This window comes from Chiloscyllium plagiosum, unplaced genomic scaffold, assembly GCF_037043375.1.
Source record: "Chiloscyllium plagiosum isolate Xiang-an unplaced genomic scaffold, Cpla_swu_hap1 HiC_scaffold_31, whole genome shotgun sequence".
Taxonomy (NCBI): Eukaryota; Metazoa; Chordata; class Chondrichthyes; order Orectolobiformes; family Hemiscylliidae; genus Chiloscyllium; species Chiloscyllium plagiosum.
The window spans coordinates 43,004,844-43,026,057 of NW_028270169.1; the positions used below are offsets into that span (position 1 = coordinate 43,004,844).

General features: G+C 48.0%; 1 protein-coding gene across 1 annotated transcript in view; it reads right to left on the reverse strand.

Annotated features, from left to right (window-relative positions):
- The window catches only part of fkbp6 (FKBP prolyl isomerase 6), a 138,158-nt gene that overhangs the window by 104,821 nt on the left and 12,123 nt on the right, over positions 1-21,214 (reverse strand). The window contains exons 2-5 of the mRNA XM_087977061.1: positions 14,384-14,515; positions 13,150-13,267; positions 11,340-11,429; positions 7,610-7,812 (exon numbers count right to left, since the gene is read on the reverse strand). Coding sequence (XP_087833187.1) covers positions 7,610-7,812; positions 11,340-11,429; positions 13,150-13,267; positions 14,384-14,419 — 447 coding nt within the window. The 5' untranslated portion in view covers positions 14,420-14,515. The remainder of the gene's footprint in view (positions 1-7,609; positions 7,813-11,339; positions 11,430-13,149; positions 13,268-14,383; positions 14,516-21,214) is intronic.

The window sequence follows — 21,214 nt, forward strand, 5'->3', positions numbered from 1 at the left end:
AAACACACCCAGACAACACACCCAGACCCCCCAAAACACCCACACACCCAGACCCCCCCAAACACCCACACACCCAGACCCCCCCAAACACCCACACACCCAGACCCCCCCAAACACCCACACACCCAGACCCCCCCAAACACCCACACACCCAGACCCCCCCAAACACCCACACACCCAGACCCCCCCAAACACCCACACACCCAGACCCCCCCAAACACCCACACACCCAGACCCCCCCAAACACCCACACACCCAGACCCCCCCAAACACCCACACACCCAGACCCCCCAAACACCCACACACCCAGACCCCCCAAACACCCACACACCCAGACCCCCCCAAACACCCACACACCCAGACCCCCCCAAACACCCACACACCCAGACCCCCCCAAACACCCACACACCCAGACCCCCCAAACACCCACACACCCAGACCCCCCCAAACACCCACACACCCAGACCCCCCAAACACCCACACACCCAGACCCCCCCAAACACCCACACACCCAGACCCCCCCAAACACCCACACACCCAGACCCCCCCAAACACCCCACACACCCAGACCCCCCAAACACCCACACACCCAGACCCCCCCAAACACCCACACACCCAGACCCCCCCAAACACCCACACACCCAGACCCCCCCAAACACCCACACACCCAGACCCCCCCAAACACCCACACACCCAGACCCCCAAACACCCACACACCCACACCCCCCCAAACACCCACACACCCACACTTCCCCAAACACCCACACCCCCCCAAACACCCACACACCCAGACCCCCCCAAACACCCACACACCCACACTTCCCCAAACACCCACACACCCACACCCCCCAAACACCCAGACCCCCCAAACACCCACACACCCACACTTCCCCAAACACCCACACACCCAGACCCCCCAAACACCCACACACCCAGCCCCCCCAAACACCCACACACCCAGACCCCCCCAAACACCCACACACCCAGAACCCCCAAACACCCACACACCCAGACCCCCCCAAACACCCACACACCCACACTTCCCCAAACACCCACACACCCAGACCCCCCCAAACACCCACACCCCCCAAACACCCACACACCCAGACCCCCCCAAACACCCACACACCCACACTTCCCCAAACACCCACACACCCACACCCCCCCAAACACCCACACACCCAGACCCCCCCAAACACCCACACCCCCCCAAACACCCACACACCCAGACCCCCCCAAACACCCACACACCCACACTTCCCCAAACACCCACACACCCACACCCCCCCAAACACCCAGACCCCCCCAAACACCCACACACCCACACTTCCCCAAACACCCACACACCCACACCCCCCCAAACACCCACACCCCCCCAAACACCCACACACCCACACCCCCCCAAACACCCACACTTCCCCAAACACCCACACACCCACACCCCCCCAAACACCCACACCCCAAACACCCACACACCCACACCCCCCCAAACACCCACACCCCAAACACACACACACACCCCCAAACACACACACACACACACCCCCAAACACACACATGCACACGTGCACGCTCACACACCCACACCCCCAAACACCCACACCCCCAAACACCCCCAAACACACACACCCCACACACACACCCCCAAACAAACACACACCCCACACACATCCCCAAACAAACACACACCCACACTTCCACAAACACACACACACACACCCCCAAACACACACACACACACCCCCAAACACACACACACACACCCCCAAACACACACACACACACCCCCAAACACACACACACACACCCCCAAACACACACACACACACACCCCCAAACACACACACACCCCCAAACACACACACACACACACCCAAACACACACACACACACCCCCAAACACACACACACACACCCCCAAACACACACACACACACACACCCCCAAACACACACACACACACACCCCCAAACACACACACACACACCCCCAAACACACACACCCCCAAACACACACACACACACCCCCAAACACACACACACACACCCCCAAACACACACACACACACCCCCAAACACACACACACACACCCCCAAACACACACACACACACCCCCAAACACACACACACACCCCCAAACACACACACACACACCCCCAAACACACACACACACACCCCCAAACACACACACACACACCCCCAAACACACACACACCCCCAAACACACACACACACACCCAAACACACACACACACCCAAACACACACACACACCCCCCAAACACACACACACACCCCCCAAACACACACACACACCCCCCAAACACACACACACACCCCCCAAACACACACACACACACACCCAAACACACACACACACACCCCCCAAACACACACACACCCCCCCAAACACACACACACACCCCCAAACACACACACACACCCCCAAACACACACACACACACACCCCCAAACACACACACACACACACACACCCAAACACACACACACACCCCCAAACACACACACACACCCCCAAACACACACACACACCCCCAAACACACACACACACCCCCCCAAACACACACACACCCAAACACACACACCCCCAAACACACACATGCACACGTGCACGCTCACACACCCACACCCCCAAACACCCCCAAACACACACACCCCACACACACACCCCCAAACAAACACACACCCCACACACATCCCCAAACAAACACACACCCACACTTCCCCAAACACCCACACACCCACACCCCCCCAAACACACACACACCCACACCCCCCCCAAACACACACACACCCACACCCCCCCCAAACACACACACACCCACACCCCCCCCAAACACACACACACCTACCCCCCCCAAACACACACACACCCACCCCCCCCAAACACACACACACCCACCCCCCCCCAAACACACACACACCCACCCCCCCCAAACACACACACACCCACCCCCCCCCAAACACACACACACCCACCCCCCCCAAACACACACACACCCACCCCCCCAAAACACACCCACACCCCCCCCCCAAACACACCCACCCCCCCCAAACACACCCACCCCCCCAAACACACCCACACCCACCCCCCCAAACACACACATGCACACGTGCACGCTCACACACCCACACCCCCAAACACACACCCACACACCCCCCCAAACACACACATGCACACGTGCACGCTCACACACCCAAACCCCCAAACACACACCCACACACCCCCCCAAACACACACATGCACACGTGCACGCTCACACACCCAAACCCCCAAACACACACCCACACACCCCCCCAAACACACACACCCCACACACACACCCCCAAACACACACACCCCACACACATCCCCAAACACACACACCCCACACACATCCCCAAACACACACACCCCACACACATCCCCAAACACACACACCCCACACACATCCCCAAACACACACACCCCACACACATCCCCAAACACACACACCCCCCACACACATCCCCAAACACACACCCCCAAACACACACACCCCACACACATCCCCAAACACACACACCCCACACACATCCCCAAACACATCCCCAAACACACACACCCCACACACATCCCCAAACACACACACCCCACACACATCCCCAAACACACACACCCCACACACATCCCCAAACACATCCCCAAACACACACACCCCACACACATCCCCAAACACACACACCCCACACACATCCCCAAACACACACACCCCACACACATCCCCAAACACACACACCCCACACACATCCCCAAACACACACACCCCACACACATCCCCAAACACACACACCCCACACACATCCCCAAACACACACACCCCACACACATCCCCAAACACACACACCCCACACACATCCCCAAACACACACACCCCACACACATCCCCAAACACACACACCCCACACACATCCCCAAACACACACACCCCACACACATCCCCAAACACACACACCCCACACACATCCCCAAACACACACACACCCCACACACATCCCCAAACACACACACCCCACACACATCCCCAAACACACACACCCCACACACATCCCCAAACACACACACCCCACACACATCCCCAAACACACACACCCCACACACATCCCCAAACACACCCCCAAACACACACAAGGTAGGGAGGAGGGACTTGGGGGAGGGGCGTTGGAAATGCGATAGGTGGAAGGAGGTTAAGGTGAGGGTGATAGGCCGGAGTGGGGGGTGGGGGCGGAGAGGTCAGGAAGAAGATTGCAGGTCAAGAAGGTGGTGCTGAGTTCGAGGGTTGGGACTGAGAAAAGGTGGGGGAGGGGAAGTGAGGAAACTGGAGAAATCTGAGTTCATCCCTTGTGATTGGAGGGTTCCTAGGCGGAAGATGAGGCGCTCTTCCTCCAGCCGTCGTGTTGCAATGGTCTGGCGATTGGAGGCCTCCTTCTTTAAAGACCACAATTTCCCCGTGATCGACGATGCTCTCCACCGCATCTCTTCCACTTCCCGCTCCTCCACCCTTGAGCCCCGCCCTTCCAATTGCCACCAGGACAGAACCCCATTGGTCCTTACCTACCACCCCACCAACCTCCACATACATTGTATCATCCGCCGTCATTTCCGCCACCTCCAAATGGACCCCACCACCAGGGACATATTTCCCTCCCTCCCCTATCAGCATTCCGAAAAGACCACTCCCTCCGTGACTCCCTTGTCAGGTCCACACCCCCCACCAACCCAACCTCCACTCCCGGCACCTTCCCCTGCAACCGCAAGAAATGCAAAACCTCCCTCTTTACTTCTCTCCAAGGCCCCAAGGGATCCTTCCATATCATCACAGATTCACCTGCACCTCCACACACATCATCTATTGCATCCTCTGCACCCGATGTGGTCTCTCTATATTGGGGAGACAGGCCGCCTACTTGCGGAACGTTTCAGAGAACACCTCTGGGACACCCGGACCAACCAACCCAACCACCCCGTGGCTCAACACTTCAACTCCCCCTCCCACTCCACCAAGGACATGCAGGTCCTTGGACTCCTCCATCACCAGACCATAGCAACACGACGGCTGGAGGAAGAGCGCCTCATCTTCCGCCGAGGAACCCTCCAACCACAAGGCATGAACTCGGATTTCTCCAGTTTCCTCATTTCCCCTCCCCCCACCTTGTCTCAGTTCCAACCCTCGAACTCAGCACCACCTTCCTAACCTGCAATCTTCATCCTGACCTCTCCGCCCCTATCACCCTCACCTTACCACCCTCACCTTAACCTCCTTCCACCTATTGCATTTACTATGCCCCTCCCCCAAGTTCCTCCTCCCTACCTTTTATCTTAGACTGATTAGGGATGGTCAACATGGCTGTGTGTGTGGGAAATCATGTCTCACTGACTTGATTGAGTTTTTTTTTGAAGAGGTGACAAAGAGGATTAATGAAGGCAAAGCAATGGATGTTGTCTCGCAACTGGATGGCCTGCCCAAATGATGAATTTATGATGGATTTAAAAAGATTGGACAATAACTAAGGCATGCTGGGAAACTAAGGCAAGCATTGCCCAAAGTGACTGTGCTAATAAACATGCTACAGAACTCAGACAGGCTGCAGCCATTAATAGACAATTTACAACCAACTTGGTAGCTGTAGACCCTACAGTACCCACCCAAATCTGGTATTGTATGGAGTCAATGGAATGTCATGCGATTGGAAACATCGAAGGGTTTACCAGACACAGAGGCGTCTCACCCCCTTATTTGGAGATGGCTATGTGCACCCTGTACCTTCAGGAATGGAGGCCGAAGGACCACCCTGCCATTAAAATGCCAATGCCAGGTTGGGTCTGATGGATCAGGGAGATTGAGACCTGATCAATGTAATAGAGGACAGTCCAGACGCTCCCAAAAGGGTGTGAAGACTCTGGAGTATAAGAATCACTGCAACAGCACCCTCAGGAGCGGTAAATGGAGAGCAACGCCCCAGAAGAGAAGATACCCTTGAGACCATCGGGAGATGAAGGCCAGATGACATCACCATACAGAGCAAGCACACGTTCTAGTGTGTGATACGATCAGAGTTACGTTAAAGCACAGACAGGTTTGTAGAGTAAATTGTTAGCTTATAGTGCATTTTGTGATAGTATTAATTGAGTCAAATAACTGAATATTATTGCTTTTCATTATTATTAAGAGTTGATTCTCAGTTCTGTTGCTAGGTAGAAGAGTGAAAGCACAATGTGTGACAGGCACAATGGTCTCTGGCCTTCAGTAAGGCTTTTGACTCGGTTCCTCGTGGACTGGTTAGCAAGGTTAGATCACTTGGAATCCATTGAGAGTTGGATACAACACTGGCTTGGAGGTAGAAGGCAGAGGGTTGTTTATCAGACTAGAGACCAGTGGAGTGCCACAAGGATCGGTGCTGTCCACTGCTTTTCATTTATATAAACAATTTGGATGTGAATATAAGAGGTAATGGTGAGTAAGTTTGCACACGACACCAAAATTGATGGTGTAATGGACAATGAAGCAGGTTATCTCAGAGTACAATGGGATCTTGATCTTGATCAAATGGGCCAATGGGCTGAGGAGTTGCAAATGGAGTTTAATTTAGATAAATGTGAGGTGCTGCATTTTGGAAAAGCAAATCAGAGCAGGCCGTACATGTTTAACGGTAAGGTCCTGGGGAGTGTTTCTGAACAAAGAGACTTTGGAGTGCAGGTTCATAGCTCCTTGAAAGTGGAGTTGCAGGTAGACAGAGTAGCGAAGGTGGTGTTTGGTAAGCTTTCCTTTATTGGTCAGAGTATTGAGTACAGGAGTTGAGAGATCATCTTGTGGCTGGACAGACTTTTGAAAGGCCATTTTTGAAATACTGCATGCAATTCTGGTCCCCCTGCTATAGGAAAGATGTTAAATTTGAAAGGGCTCAGAAAAGATTTACAAGGATGTTGCCAGGGCTGGAGGATTTGAGCTACAGGGAGAGGTTGAATAGGCTGGGGCTGTTTTCCCTGGAGCGTCGGAGGCTGAGGGATGACCTTATAGAGATTTATAAAATCATGAGGGGCATGGACAGGGTAAATAGACAAGGTCTTTTCTCCAGGGTGGGGAGTCCAAACCCAGAGGGCAAAGGTTTAAGGTGAGAGGGGAAAGATTTAAAAGGGACCTAAGGGGCAACGTTTTCATAGAAGGTGGTGTGTGTATGGAATGAGCTGCCAGAGGAAGTGCTGGAGGCTGGTACAATTACAACATTTAAAAGGCATTTGGATGGGTTTATGAATAGGAAGAGTTTAGAGGGATATGAGGCAAGTGCTGGCAAATGGGATTAGATTAGGGTTGGATATCGGGTTGTCATGGACAATTGGATTGAAGGGTCTGTTTCTGTGCTGTACACCTCTGACTCGGTAAGACAGCAGAATGGTTTGATCTCCAACAAACAAAAACAAGGTCAGACTGCAAACTCTTGGCTCCCACTTTTCGGGGGCAACAGCCGAGCTCTCCTTGACCCAGAAGTAAAGTGCAGGTTGGATGGTAAAACCCTTAACAAGGTAAGCTGGAGATTGTACAAACTGGACGATTGGCAGAGTCCCTCACCTGTGACAGCATGAAGTATTCATCAGACTCCAAGGTGTCCACAACATGCAGGATCTCCAACTCGAACATGACCGTGGCGTTTGCAGGGATTCGCGGGGGACAGCCCATCTGGCCATAGGCATACTGTGGCTTGAACAGAAACCTGGCAAACTCGCCCTTCCTCATGGTCTGGATTGCCAGCTCCATACCCAGCAGAGTGATGTCTGCAAAAGACCAGCACAGCAGAACCGTGGCCAATCACCTTTCGGGGACAGAATGGGCACATAACATGAACGGCAGAGACATTTCACAATCACTTTCACTAACGCATTTATAACACCCAGCGACAGACAAACAAACGCGATCACTCAGTGTTGTCGCCATAGAAACTCAGCAACATCCGGAAACTTCTCCAAACTGGACTTTGCCCTCTCCCCAGCCCCAGAAATCAGTCATCTTCATCTCAGGCAGCACCTTGTGACAGACCATGCTCGTTTGGGTGGTTCAGCATCAAATTCCCAGGAGTCTGTTACAATTCCTCCACAAAGACTTCGAGATGAACCACGAAGTGTTTCGGTTGGCTTCCTGGATCTTGTCATGTGCGGCCCACTCAGTGTAACACAATGTAACCAGTGCCTTGATGCTGGCCTGCAAGAGGACCCTGGTATTGGAGAGCCTATCCTGCCGGGTGGATTTGCTGGATTTTGGGGAGACATTGCTGGCGATATTTCTCTGGGGATTCGTGTTGACTGCTGTACATGTCTTGGCAGTATAATGACAGGCAGGGAGTGTCTCTGCCCCATAGCCCAAGAGCTGGGTGCCACCAGATTGCAGTCTTTGCTGTCAAACGGCACTGCTTCTCAGACAGCCACAGGCTGAACTGGCACAGTGGGGGCAATGTTGAAATCGATGGGCAGCGCTGGCCTTCAATGAGAGAAGGTTCTCAAGGAATGAATACTGACGCATGTCGTCCAGTAGTTTGCCCTGGTTCAGAATGGAATGGGGGGAAAAAAGTGTTGTGCAGCAGCAAGAGATTGGTAGGCCTCTGTCTTTCAAATGTCCAGCTCAGGGCCCACTGTCTATCAGGCCTCTGGGAATGCATCAACCACAGTCTGAAGTTCAGCCTTAGGGAGTGTACATGTAAGCTTTGTCTGCAAACTGCAGCTCAGTGTGATACATTGGGGTGCTGTTGGGGCTGGGCTGGTGGTGACACAACTTCAACAGTTTCCCACTTGCCCTCCAGTGGGAGGCGCTGTGTTGCAGCACTGAAGACAGACAGGAGCATTGGTGAAGCCTTTGTGACTCCAGTCTGCAGAGGTACTGGGTGAAAATCACAGCTTGCATGTTGTCACGCAGCAGGCACAGGCTGGTGACAAAGTTTGAAGCCAACGCCCTAGGACTCCTCCCGCCTGACAGTATCGGAGGTTTATTGCAAAAGGTTGAAGGTTCCTGCTGCTCTCTGCACAGCCCACTTCAGCCTCACAAAGGCATTTCACTCAGTCAACCCACCACCGAGCCCAGAGTGATGACATTCTCAGTGACACAGTGTGCTGACACATCACTTTCCCAATCCAGCACCAGTCACCATGACAACCACTGAACAGGAATGGAGATCTACTGTCGGATTGTGAAAGATTGGTGGAAGCTTCCAACATGTGGTTTATTCAGGTGAGGGATATTACTTTTGTTCACTGACACCGAGTATATCACCATCCAGGAGGGAAATCCCATCTGGTTCACTAACACCCCACAGAGAAATCTGCTACCCTTACATGGTCTGACCTACATGTGACTCCAGACCCACAGTAACGTGGCTGAACTTTAACTGCCCCCTGCACAATAAATGCTGGTCTAGCCAGTGATGCCCACATTCACACGAACGAATAAAAAAAGAAAATACCACCCATTTTAGGCTCAAAATATCAAACCAAACGTTTCCAAGTGAAAAAGAATAAAGTTCACTTGTGATGGCATTATTAAAAACTCCAGAAACTGGGGGGATCAGAGTCAAAGAAAAGTTGCTTCATTACATCTCAATGAAAAACAACACCCTGGTCAAATATGGCAGTATACTACACCAGTGTCGCCTTTCTCTAATAGAAATACCAATTCAGTGCTAAGTTAGGGAGATTACACCACCTCATGTTACACAATGAACAGCTCTCAATAAGCTTTATTTCGGTCTAGGCTACTGTCTGATGCAGCATAAAAACTACTCTTCAGAATAAAGGCATTCTCTCTCAAGTCTGGAGGGTCAGTAGGTTTGAGATAGCCTGCACTTGCCTCATCATCACAGATATCTCCAATTCTCTCTCTCTCTCTCTCTCTCTCAGGAACACTGTGGGTTGGTCACACAGACACATTGATGAGTTCTGTTCTCCAATGCTAGAGCTGACATTCTCACCTTCCATGTCTAGATGGTGCTGGTGCACCATGGACTTGCAAACAAACCAGAGTGCGTCTGATCTCTCAGCCACTAAAATGTCAGTTTGTCAACAATTGCTACCCACTAATTAACACAGGAGATGTGGCACATTCGCTCAGAGGGAGTGAGATGTGGTTAGTGGAAAAGATGATGTATATCTTCAGCTTAGAGAATGGTTGGGGTGTCCAAACCCTAAACAGCCATCCTCACAGCAATACACAGCATCCCCGAGGGGGTTTCTACATCATGTCCAGGGGAATGACAGCCGTGCAAGTGTCTTTTTTCAGGATTCGACAGAGTAGGGTCCAGCTGGTTCTTTCATTTTATGTTGGAGAGGAGCATATGGGCTCACCCAACAGAGCTTTACTCAATTTCCATTAACACCGGTTAACAGCTTCCTGGAACTGTTCCCTTGGTTGGACTGAATGAAAACAAGCAGCGTTCACACAGACCATGGCTGTCCCGGTCAAAGTGCAGTCCCTAGGTTAGACACACAAGCTCACCACCCTTGAGTCACTACCATCTCACCGCAGGTCACAATCCCCAGCAGAAACCTTTGCTCAGTGTTCACCTACAACAACATTGCACCAGCAGGTGGCACTAACCAATGCCTGCTGCGTGGCTGTGAGACAGACGTGCCACAGAATGCCAGTCTCCGGGTGCTGGGGGGTGGGGCAGGGGTTTGATGCAGCATAGGAGTGCTGTTCCCCTCAGGTGTACAGCTTTAAACCTGCCTAACCCCAGTAAAGAGTAAATCAGTAAATACAAGAGCTGAACTGGAACAGACTCTCAGCAGAATCACCTTATAAATCTGTACCTAGATACCTTTGTAGCTAAGGTAGCACCCTAAGTGGTGATTTGTCACCCTTTCACCGTACCCATTTGAATACATGACCACAAAGCTAAATCTAATTCTTTAATCTCTACAGCCCTGACTGTGACAACTTTCATGAAGCTCTTAATAATAGTGATGAAAAGTGCTGAGGAGCAGTGAATGGCACATCTAACCAAGACTGGGAACTGCCATGGATTGCAATGGTTTGTCTCTCGCTTGGGTAAACCCTGCAGCTTCTAGTCTCTGGAAGCCAAGGCAGCCCAGTCCCCTGCTGCTTTCTCTGTGTCTCTGAGGGGAGCAGAATCATGTAACATTATGCAAATCGTAAACGGAGGTGAAGCAAATGCACCAGGGGAAGGGGAAGGAGAGCTGTATGCTCTAACCCTGACTAACAGAAACACAGTCAGCAGCAAAACAAAAACTGCAGTGAGCCAACTGTATGCAGCTCAGCAATCAATGCTCACACAGACACCAGAGTAGACCCAACTCACCTCGACCAAGCTTCATGAACCTTGGCACCTCCTTCTGCAGATTAGAATCGAAGGGTTTGTCCGTATATTCACTGTAGGCACTATAGTGAACTGCAGGAAACAAACAGAGTCAGGCTTTGGAAATGGGTCCCAACAGGATCTAGAAGGTTCCATCATAAACCTCAGTGACATTCATAACTAAATCCAACCCTGCCATCGCCTGGCCCATATGTAAAAACTCTCGCAGGCTGTTCTTTCCTTTACTTGGATGTGAAAGCAGGGGGAGAGATAATTCTGGAAAGTCTCTATCCTGGATGCCTTAACAAGGAAAGCACGACCACCTCCACAATTTATTGGGCACTCCTTCGAGGATGATATAGACTGCTCAGTCCTCATTGGGAGCAGGGAAACGGGGTTTTATTGGTCTACACATGGCTCACTGCCTTTACTGACTGAGCAAACATAAAAATGATAGAAGAACTAAACTGTTACAATAAACAATGGGTGATGAAAACCTGAGAAAGGAACAGAAAATACTGAGGTCAGTGTAGCTGTTTCCATTATTAAAAGGATGAGCTTGTATGATCAATGATGAACTGAATATGTGCAACTTTCATCTCGCTCAAGAAATTCAAAGAATTTTTTAAAAAACTCATTCACAGAATGTGGGCGTTGCTGGCTGGACCAGCATTAATTCCCAACCCTAATTATCCAAAGGGCAGTTTAAGAGTTGACCCCATTGCTGTGGGTCTGGAGTCACATGTAGGCCAGACCAGGAAAGGATGGCAGTTTCCTTCCCTGAAGGACATTAGTGAACCTTGGACATTAATACTCTTTTAAAGTTACTTAGATGAAGGCTGAAAAAGTATAGGTTCAGGAGGGTCTTTGGCCATTCCAACTGGTGCCACTGTAGACACCTATAATCTCTGCATCTGACTGCCTCTCGTAAGATGCCCATAGATTTTGCCTCCATTAGCAGAGAGCTGTTATTGTAACATAATCTGCTTCACTGCTCTCTAACCCGGTCTGATCGGCTGGTGCAGATCAACAAACAGGAATTTGGAGGTGTCTCCTTATTGAGGAAGCAATCACCCCACACACTCTTCACGTGGCACAGGGCCCCACACTTAAACATGGACAATAAGAGGGGAACACAACTGGAAACAAAACTGTGCATAGAGGAACAGGCAATTTCTGCAGCAAAGGCAAGGTTCAACCATCTTGTTTCTGCTTAAAATGATCAAGATCCTCTTCGGAGAACTTCTGCCGCTAACAGGGGGCTCTCTCTGTGCTATTCTTCACCATCAAGACGGGCTTGCTCTGTGCCTCTGTCTAGATTAGAGTGGTGCTGGAAAAGCACAGCAGGTCAGGCAGCATCCGAGGAGCAGGAAAATCGACATTTTGGGCAAAAGCCCTTCATCAGGAATAGAGGCAGGAAGCCTGCAGGGTGGAGAGATAAATGAGAGGGGGATGGGGGTGGGGAGAAAGTAGCAAAGAGTACAATAGGTGAATGGGGGTGGGATGTAGGTGATAGGTCAGAGAGGAGGGTGGGGGAAGGTAGCAAAGAGTACAATGGGTGAATGGAGGTGGGGATGAAGGGGATAGGTGCCTCTGTCGCCAACTCCCTCACTATCACTGAGCTCGGCACTCCCTCCAGGAATTGGAGACCAAATCAGGAATTATAGAGGATTAAAAAATTACTTCAATCAATAAAAAAAGGAATGGGAGGTACTTCAGATTTCACCCTGGTTTCCATGGAGAAACTCCTCACTGTTGGAGAGTCATGGGATGATACACAAAAGGGTCAGAGTAGCTCCATAGTCAGCCCTACCAGACACTGAGGCAGTGGGTGGGATAACACTGCCTGAGCCAGGTCGAAGGATCTCCTTCAGTACACCCCCATCACCGGTCACATCTTGCATTCTCTGAGACATGTGGTAGAAGGGACTCTGAAATCAAAAGACGTTAAATATTGCTGAGATGTAGTGTCACACACCTGCAATACTCACAGCCAGGCTTACAATAAGCATTAGTCATAAAGTCACTGAATATTTACAGCATGGAGAAACCTCCTGCAGGCCTGCATACCCATGTCGGTCTAATCCCATTTGTTAGCACTTGCCCTATCTGTGATGGCATTTCAAGAGCTTATTCAAATTGTTCTAAAAATGTTTTGGAGGTTTCTTGCCTCCTCCGCCATTTCAGGCAGAGAGTTCTGGATACGCACCACCATCTGGGTGAAAACTCTGGGAGAGGCCTCGAAGCCTCTCACTCCTTGCCTTTAAAACAGCACCCTCTGGTTACCAACTCCTCCACCATGAGTCCCCCTCAGCCTTCGCTGCTTTAAGGAAAGCAATCCCAGCCTCTCCCATCCCTCTTCACAGTGGAAACACTCCACCCAAATCCTGGTGAATTTCCTCTGCACCTTCTCCAGTGGAATTTGCTGTTCCCAACAGGGAAATAGAACACACACCTTGTGTAATAAACAGCTATTCCCTTACCCCTCTATTAATTCCCATCACCTCAAAAGGAGTGGAATCATTCTGGTGACTCAATCCATGGCAACCATGTTTCATATATGAGTATGGGCTTGCTATTTGACAATGGAGGCATCACAGCCCGGTTCAGACCAAGCAAGTACACTCTCAATATCCCTACCCCACTTTAACAGGGAGTCAGCTGATGATTGAGGATCAAGAGCCTATACCAATTCCTCAGCACAAAGTATTGAAGCCAATAACAGTGCTCCAGAGGGACTGGGCTGGTTAAGCAAACACAGGGAATGGTTTACCATCATGCTACATGGTTTAGTCCCTCCTCCAAACTCTCAAATACTATACAAAGAACAAGATGATTATCACTCCCAGCACCATTTGGAAAGCAGGGTGCAACCATATGCCAAACAGTGGCAGAGACTGGTCCCTGTTCACAGCACCACAACACCAGCAGGTCCAAGTTATACTGTTGGCTGCACTGCGTTCTAGCCAGAGATCGACTGCCAGCTCGGTTTTGAAGCAGAGAGTGCCTAGTAATGAAATGATCCAAATGACAGTGTATATAGTTACCAACTGGCCACGCGAGCTGGGAGGAGGTCCATTCATTGTGTTAACACAGCCAAAGTCAGTCTCTGGTTGCTGTCAAACTCCGAAATGGAGAGAGCCCGGCCACTTGGTACCAAGTATCTAGCAGGTGAAAGTCTAGAAAGAAAATGAACATGAGTCACTATTGACCTTGTGTTTTGTATTTTTGGTGAATTCATGTGAAACTAGTTTCATTTTTGCTTAATCACTTGCAACTACAGGAACGATGTCCCTGGAGTATTTCACGTCAGTCAGATGAGAATGCTAAGCGATTACATTGAGATGCCTCAAGAGTTTTATGAATGGAACAAAGTCTTCAAATTCAGCAAGCATGTGTCACATTCACAGATCAGTCCCAACCACTGCCCTCAATTACTCTCTCTCCTGAAACACAGTCAGCTGCTTCAAGGCCCTGTACTCTGCATGGTCCTCCTGGTAACCTGCTTCACAACTTAAATGACTTCTTGGGTTTCTCCTGATTATATTCCAATATTAATCAAACCCTTCACTACATTGAACAGAATCAGCTGTGACTATTCCCTTGTTCAAACAGAACACCTCAAGGTTTAATCTGTAGGTTAGCACACTATAACCTACATATGGTCCCACCAGCAGAAATGGACTGCCCCTTTACGACCCAAACAATCTGATATATCTCAACTCTCCTTGTTTGTAAAATCTTGACTATAAGCCATTCATATTTCACAATTACTCCTTTTATAAAGATTTGCATTTACATAGCACCTGCCAGAATCTCACAGTCATATCATACGTACTTTGGCTATTAAGTGCTTTAAGTCAGTGTTGTAATGTAGAAATTTTAATTAATAGTTATCACCCTAAACTAATGAAGAATGATAGTGGAGCACATTAGTACCCTGGCTGCAGTAAGTCTCAGGTAGACCGTGTCATGAAACAATTCTTAAAGCTTGAAGCAGGACTCACTGACCCGCAATGTTTTATTAAAGGGAAATATACAAATCGGATGAACAAAACTCTCTGTTTGGGGAACTGCTGTGCAGAACACAATAAACCAAACTACATCGTTTTCAAATCAAATTCACGTCTCAAATAACAAAACCTCAGTACAACAAAGCCAGCCATTTTGATAGCATTACTTTGATTCTTAATCCCTGATGTAATTTCTGCAGGCAATTGCTATCCATTTATCTACCCGATCTCAATCTCGCTCCCAGATATCCTTCTGTAAAACAGTGCAGATGCTAATACACTGCATGTAAACGCATTTTAATATCAAAATCTAATCTGGCCCAAGGTCTGTTGATGTAGATTCTTACATTACTGATGCTTGGCGTTTCATTTCTTACTGAAGGCAACCTTTTAATGTTTTACTTTAGGGCATTTTTGTAGCAGTAATCTTCATCTAAAAAGCACTTCCTGACCTGCCAGGTAATGACACTGGATGTGTTCTTCATCTTATTGCATTTTGTACATTAAACTTTCATTGGAAAGTAAATGAATATGAGGGGTTATTGGCCAAAATTCTTCCCCAGGGGATACAGTGAGCTTTTAAGAGATGACTTTGGTTTGTCCCAAAGGTAACGCATTACATTTATGGTTTTCTGGACACAATCTATTTCTACCAGGCGACGTTATAATTGTTACATTGAATTCTCCATCTTAAAGCACAGCGCTTCTCATAATACAGCCCCAAAGTCATTTACAGCCCATTGCCTATTCACCGGAAACCCTTTCAATAGTGTTTCTGTACCTCCCATGGGACACTGGCGAGTCATAACTCAGCGCTCGCTCTCTCTCCCCTCTCATGAGGAGATTGAATATCCCAGTAGCTACAGCAGATGTGAAAGGTCTCCTCTTCAACATGGACGTGTATTGCCACTGTCTTAGGGCAGCAAACAGCAAGCTTACTATCGAAGGAATCCCTAGCCCAAACCCACTCCCTTTCAGCATTCACCGCTACATCCTTTTGAGTGAGAAGGTGCTGACCAATCACTAAGTCAGTTTTAAGAGGACAGCACTGAGAAGGGACACCAGCAAATTCTGAAGGAGGGACACAGGACTCAAAACATTCAATCTATTTTCACTCCACACATGCTGCCAGCCCTGCTATGTTCCTTTAGCATTTTCTGTTTTTGTTCGGGTAAGGAATAAGGAATATAATCAGCATTAGTGTTATGCCTGTGCAGCAATATTTACCAGCTGCACTTAAAACATATTGAGCAGGATACGGTGTTTTATCTGATCCAGAGAATGAAAGGGTTTTGGGGTAGGATTCCCACTTGTTTCGCACTTGAAGCAGCAAGAGTTTGACAAAAAGGAAAATAACTCCACAAATTCCACTTTTGCATTCCCCCCTGCATTCAATTTTCGTCTCCTTGTTATAGAGCAGAAATTGTGAAACTTGAGAGGCTTCAGAAAAGATTTACAAGGATGTTGCCAGGGTTGGAGGGTTTGAGCTGTAGGGAGAGGCTGAATAGGCTGGGGCTGAGGGGTGACCTTACACAGATTCATAACATCGGGAGGGGGCATGGATAGGATAAATAGACAAGGTCTTTTCCCCAGGGTAGGGGAGTCTAAAACTAGAGGGCATAGGTTTAAAGTGAGAGGGGAAAGGGGCCCAAGGAGCAATCTTCTTCACACAGAGGGTGGTGCTTGAATGGAATGAGCTGCCAGAGAAAATGATAGAGGTTGGTACAATTACAACAATTAAAAGAGATTTGGGTGGGTATATGAATAGGAAGGGTTGAGGGGGATATGGGCCAAATGCTAGGACTAGGTCAGATTGAGATATCTGGTTGGCATGGATGAGTTGGACTGAAGGGTCTGTTCTGTGCTATGCAGCTCTATAACTAAATGACCATCACAGAAATGTTTCTGTACCTGATGACAGGGCTCAACAGGACAAAGGTTACCGAATGTTGATATGCATTTCTGCCCCATTTTGACCTCCAAGAGTGTTTCCGTACCACACAGACTATTGATGGGGGCAGGAGAACTGCTGCGTAGCACACCATCAACATAATAGACTGGCCTCCACTTCCACAATTTTCTGAGCTGGCCTTCAGTTTTACAGAACGTGGAACTCTGTCCTGATTGTTCGTGGAGCCACCTGATGAGTAGAATCACACGCACTTGTTCACGGGGAATCCGATAAATATGTGAAGGCATACAAAGGAAACAGGAGATGGGGAAAGAGTCAAAGAGTGGGACTATTTAAACAGGGAGTGCACACCTGATGGGTTGAAAAGGTCTTCCTGCCCATCACATTCAGTGCTCCTATAATGTGTGCCAAAAGAATAGTTGGCACAGTGCTCCGGTCAGAGTGATGGCCTTTTGCCATCCTACCCACAAACAAACAAGAATTGACTAACTCGTCCTACTCCAAGCAAGCGATATCAAGACAATACCAAGAACCAAACTTTAATAGATCAAAGTTTAACGATGATTTTTGGTTCCATTTATTTGCAAAGCAATCAATTTCCATTCAAGTAAATTTTCACTTCAAAACCGCGTAGTTATTCAGTGCCATTTCTTGCGAATCCTGGGGGACCCAGTGGCCCAGAGGCCAATCTCATTGATCGCCCATTAATGACTCCAAACTTTCTGAACGTATTAATAGCCTGTATCCAAAAGGTGAGACAGACGAGATGTGTCAGGTCAAGGAGGTTACAGCGTAATCAATTCTCACCCAGACATTTGATCAATACATACACATGAAGGTACATTAGCAGGCAAAGATGTTTAATATCTTCTTCCACTGTAACTGTCACTGTTTTCTCACTGCAGACACCAACCATTCCCTGGCCTCAGAGTTAACTAGATATCTCTGCGTGCCACACTGGACAATCGATCTTGGAAGAGGGTGGAGTTGTGGAAAACAATATGGTGGAACAAGTATAGTCAAAGGATTTTCACAACTGGGCTTGATGATGGCCTGAAAGTCCACATCCATCTTCAGTCAATGAGTTCAGAGGTTAGTTATAGTACTGTAGCAACATAGACTAGGGATTAAACTAGAATCAGTGCGGTTCAGCACCAGCCTGCTGTGTAATTATTTAGCAAAGCAACACAGAACCTCAGTCAGTCAGTCATTGAACTTGGAGTGAGCATTCTAAAGGCCAAGACATTTGGGTTTTTGTTAAAGGTATCAAGGGATGTGTGGGTCAAAGACAGGAAAATGCAGCCAAAATGCAGATCTGAAACGATCCAATTGTATCAGACTCGAGGGACTGAATGGACTACTGATTTCTTTTGTTCTGAACTCCAGAGGAAAGAAATGAATAGCATATTCGGGGGATAGACAGTGTGTTCAGAAAAGATAAGAGTAGATTTAAAAATCAAGGAGGTAGTGCAGCCAAACATGTCAGGAAGGTAAATAAATTTGTTCTCCGAGGAAGATAAAAAGTGATCCATGTAACAACTCTGGGTAGGTGTTGCTAATATTAAAATACTCTAACAGAGGCACATGATCCACCACAATCACTTTATAAGGCTAGAAAGTTATCTAAGTTGGCAATTTCAACCTACCAACCGAGAGAAATGATTAAGTTGGTTAAGTGACCCACCAAGTTCCTTGGCCAAAGATATGCCACGTTCATCCTTATCTGGACTTGATATTGATGAAAATACGAGTCGTGACATCCCTGGTGACAGCTTTCACAGAATGATCAAATACAACATGAGCCAGGATTCAGAAAGACTGAAGACCAGGCGCTGGATATTGAACGCCATACTGAAAGACAGATCAATTCCAATAAAATGAAGGAACTCCGATGATTTGATTGGAGAAGTTGTTCAACTTCAGAGCAGAACAAGTGGGACTTCTTCAAAGAGACATACCTTAACTATTTGAGAATAATTGTATGTTTACAAGCAAGCTCAAACAGATATGGCCACAAATTAATCATACAACAAATTCAAAGGAAAAGGAGATCTATAAATCCAGAAAGGAGATGAATAATAAATCCTTTACTATACATCAGTCAATATCAATTCAGAAACAGCAACTTCCTTGAATTGATATCCCACGTGGTCATGAAAGAACTTGATTGTTGAATTGACTTTCGAAAAGGCATTTGGCAAAGTCTATTAAATTTAGTTCAGGAGGACAGATAAAGAATTAGCAGCTAGTTAGAAAGCAACAGATGTCTGTAAGAGGTATTGGATGGGAGATGAATAGGACGTTTCTGCTGGAGTAGTTGCTGGAACCACTCCTAATTCTGAGCGCTCATCAAATCTGTACATCAATCTCATCCAGCAGGGCTGTGCAATTGGACAAGGCAGTACAAATATTACAGAATGAGTCAGCCAAAAAGGTTCCAAGTCGGCAGAGGAGGAACAGATGGGACTTAACAGAGACAAATGTAAAACACCACCCAAAGGAATGAGAAATGAGCAACCTATACCAACTGAAAGCTGCTGAAAGAGCAGAGTATGGAGAGATTAAAAAAAAACACTGTAACCTTAATGCTCAACCTGTCCAAGCAGCGTAGAGCAGCAATCAACAATCCAGCTCAATGCTGAATCGCCCAAAATGATAGAATACAAATCAAAAGGCACTTCCCACGTAAATTGCACACTGTTCAGTCACTTCTCGAGCACCCATTTCCACAGAGCTTTGCACAATAATTGCGGATATATTATCAGGTCATGCCTAGAGGACCAACAATGGCACTACAGATCCATCAGGAAATCAAAAGGGAGACTGACACTGAACTGGTTACAACTCTTTGCATCTGACCCATTCGTGATGAGAGATGGCCGTTTCATGCTCCTGCCAGTCACAGCACAATATTCAGTTTTCTAATGGGTCATCTTTCACCCTGGTTAGTGGAGCCCACCCCCCACCCACACACACAATAGAACAATCTTCAATATAACAAATGCATGCTTTTACAACTGCGCTGTTCAACATATTCTATTATAATTTTGGTGCAAGATTTTCCAAGGGCTTTTCAAACCATTCAAACTTAAGCTGCTCCCATGTTGCTAGACAGCAAATTATAAGAGAGCAGTATTTATAAATGAGCTCTATTATAACACCCCTAGAGATATAAAGCATATCGCAGCTCTGTTTGTAACAACCAATCAGCCTTCATGAAGCAGACAATGGCAATGAATACTTTCTCAGGGAATCCTTCCAAAAATGACCTTTTCCAAAATCCTGCATTTGCATTTCAATCAATACAGGAGATTAGCTGGAAACCTTTTGACTGAAAGCACAGTGAAGAAGTTTCTATATTGACAATGCTTCCTAATTAAGTGATATTACTTGGCATCATTTGTTGCTGCTGAACAATGAGTGGCAGATCACCATTTATTTCCTGTAGGATTATGATATTCTTGCAGGAAAATTTGATTAGCTCCAATCTCCTTTATAAATGCACCAGGAACACCCATTAGCAATTGTTTCTCCTAATTAAGTGACAGTAGACGAGCAAATGGGGGCAGAACTATTTCCGTCTTTGCAGCTGGTACCGCTAGTCATTTTGGGAATATTCAGGTATTTGCTCCTGCGTCATTCTGAAATCACCAAGTCCAACTCGGATAACAGGTGGCAGTGTACACTCAGGGCTGGAACTGGATTCTGATGCTAAAAGCAAAATGTCAAGACTCAGAAATCTCAGTGCCCTCCTGGGAGACAAGACAGAGACATCCATTTTAGATTCAAATAAAAGCAAAATGCAGTGGACACTGGAAATCTGAAATAAAAACAGCAAGTGGTGGAGAAATTCAGCAGGTCTGGCAGCATTTGTGGGGAGAGAAACAGTTAAGGCTCTGAGTCTAATATGACTCTCCTCAAGTCCTGAAGGAGGGTCAGGCTGATCTTGAAAT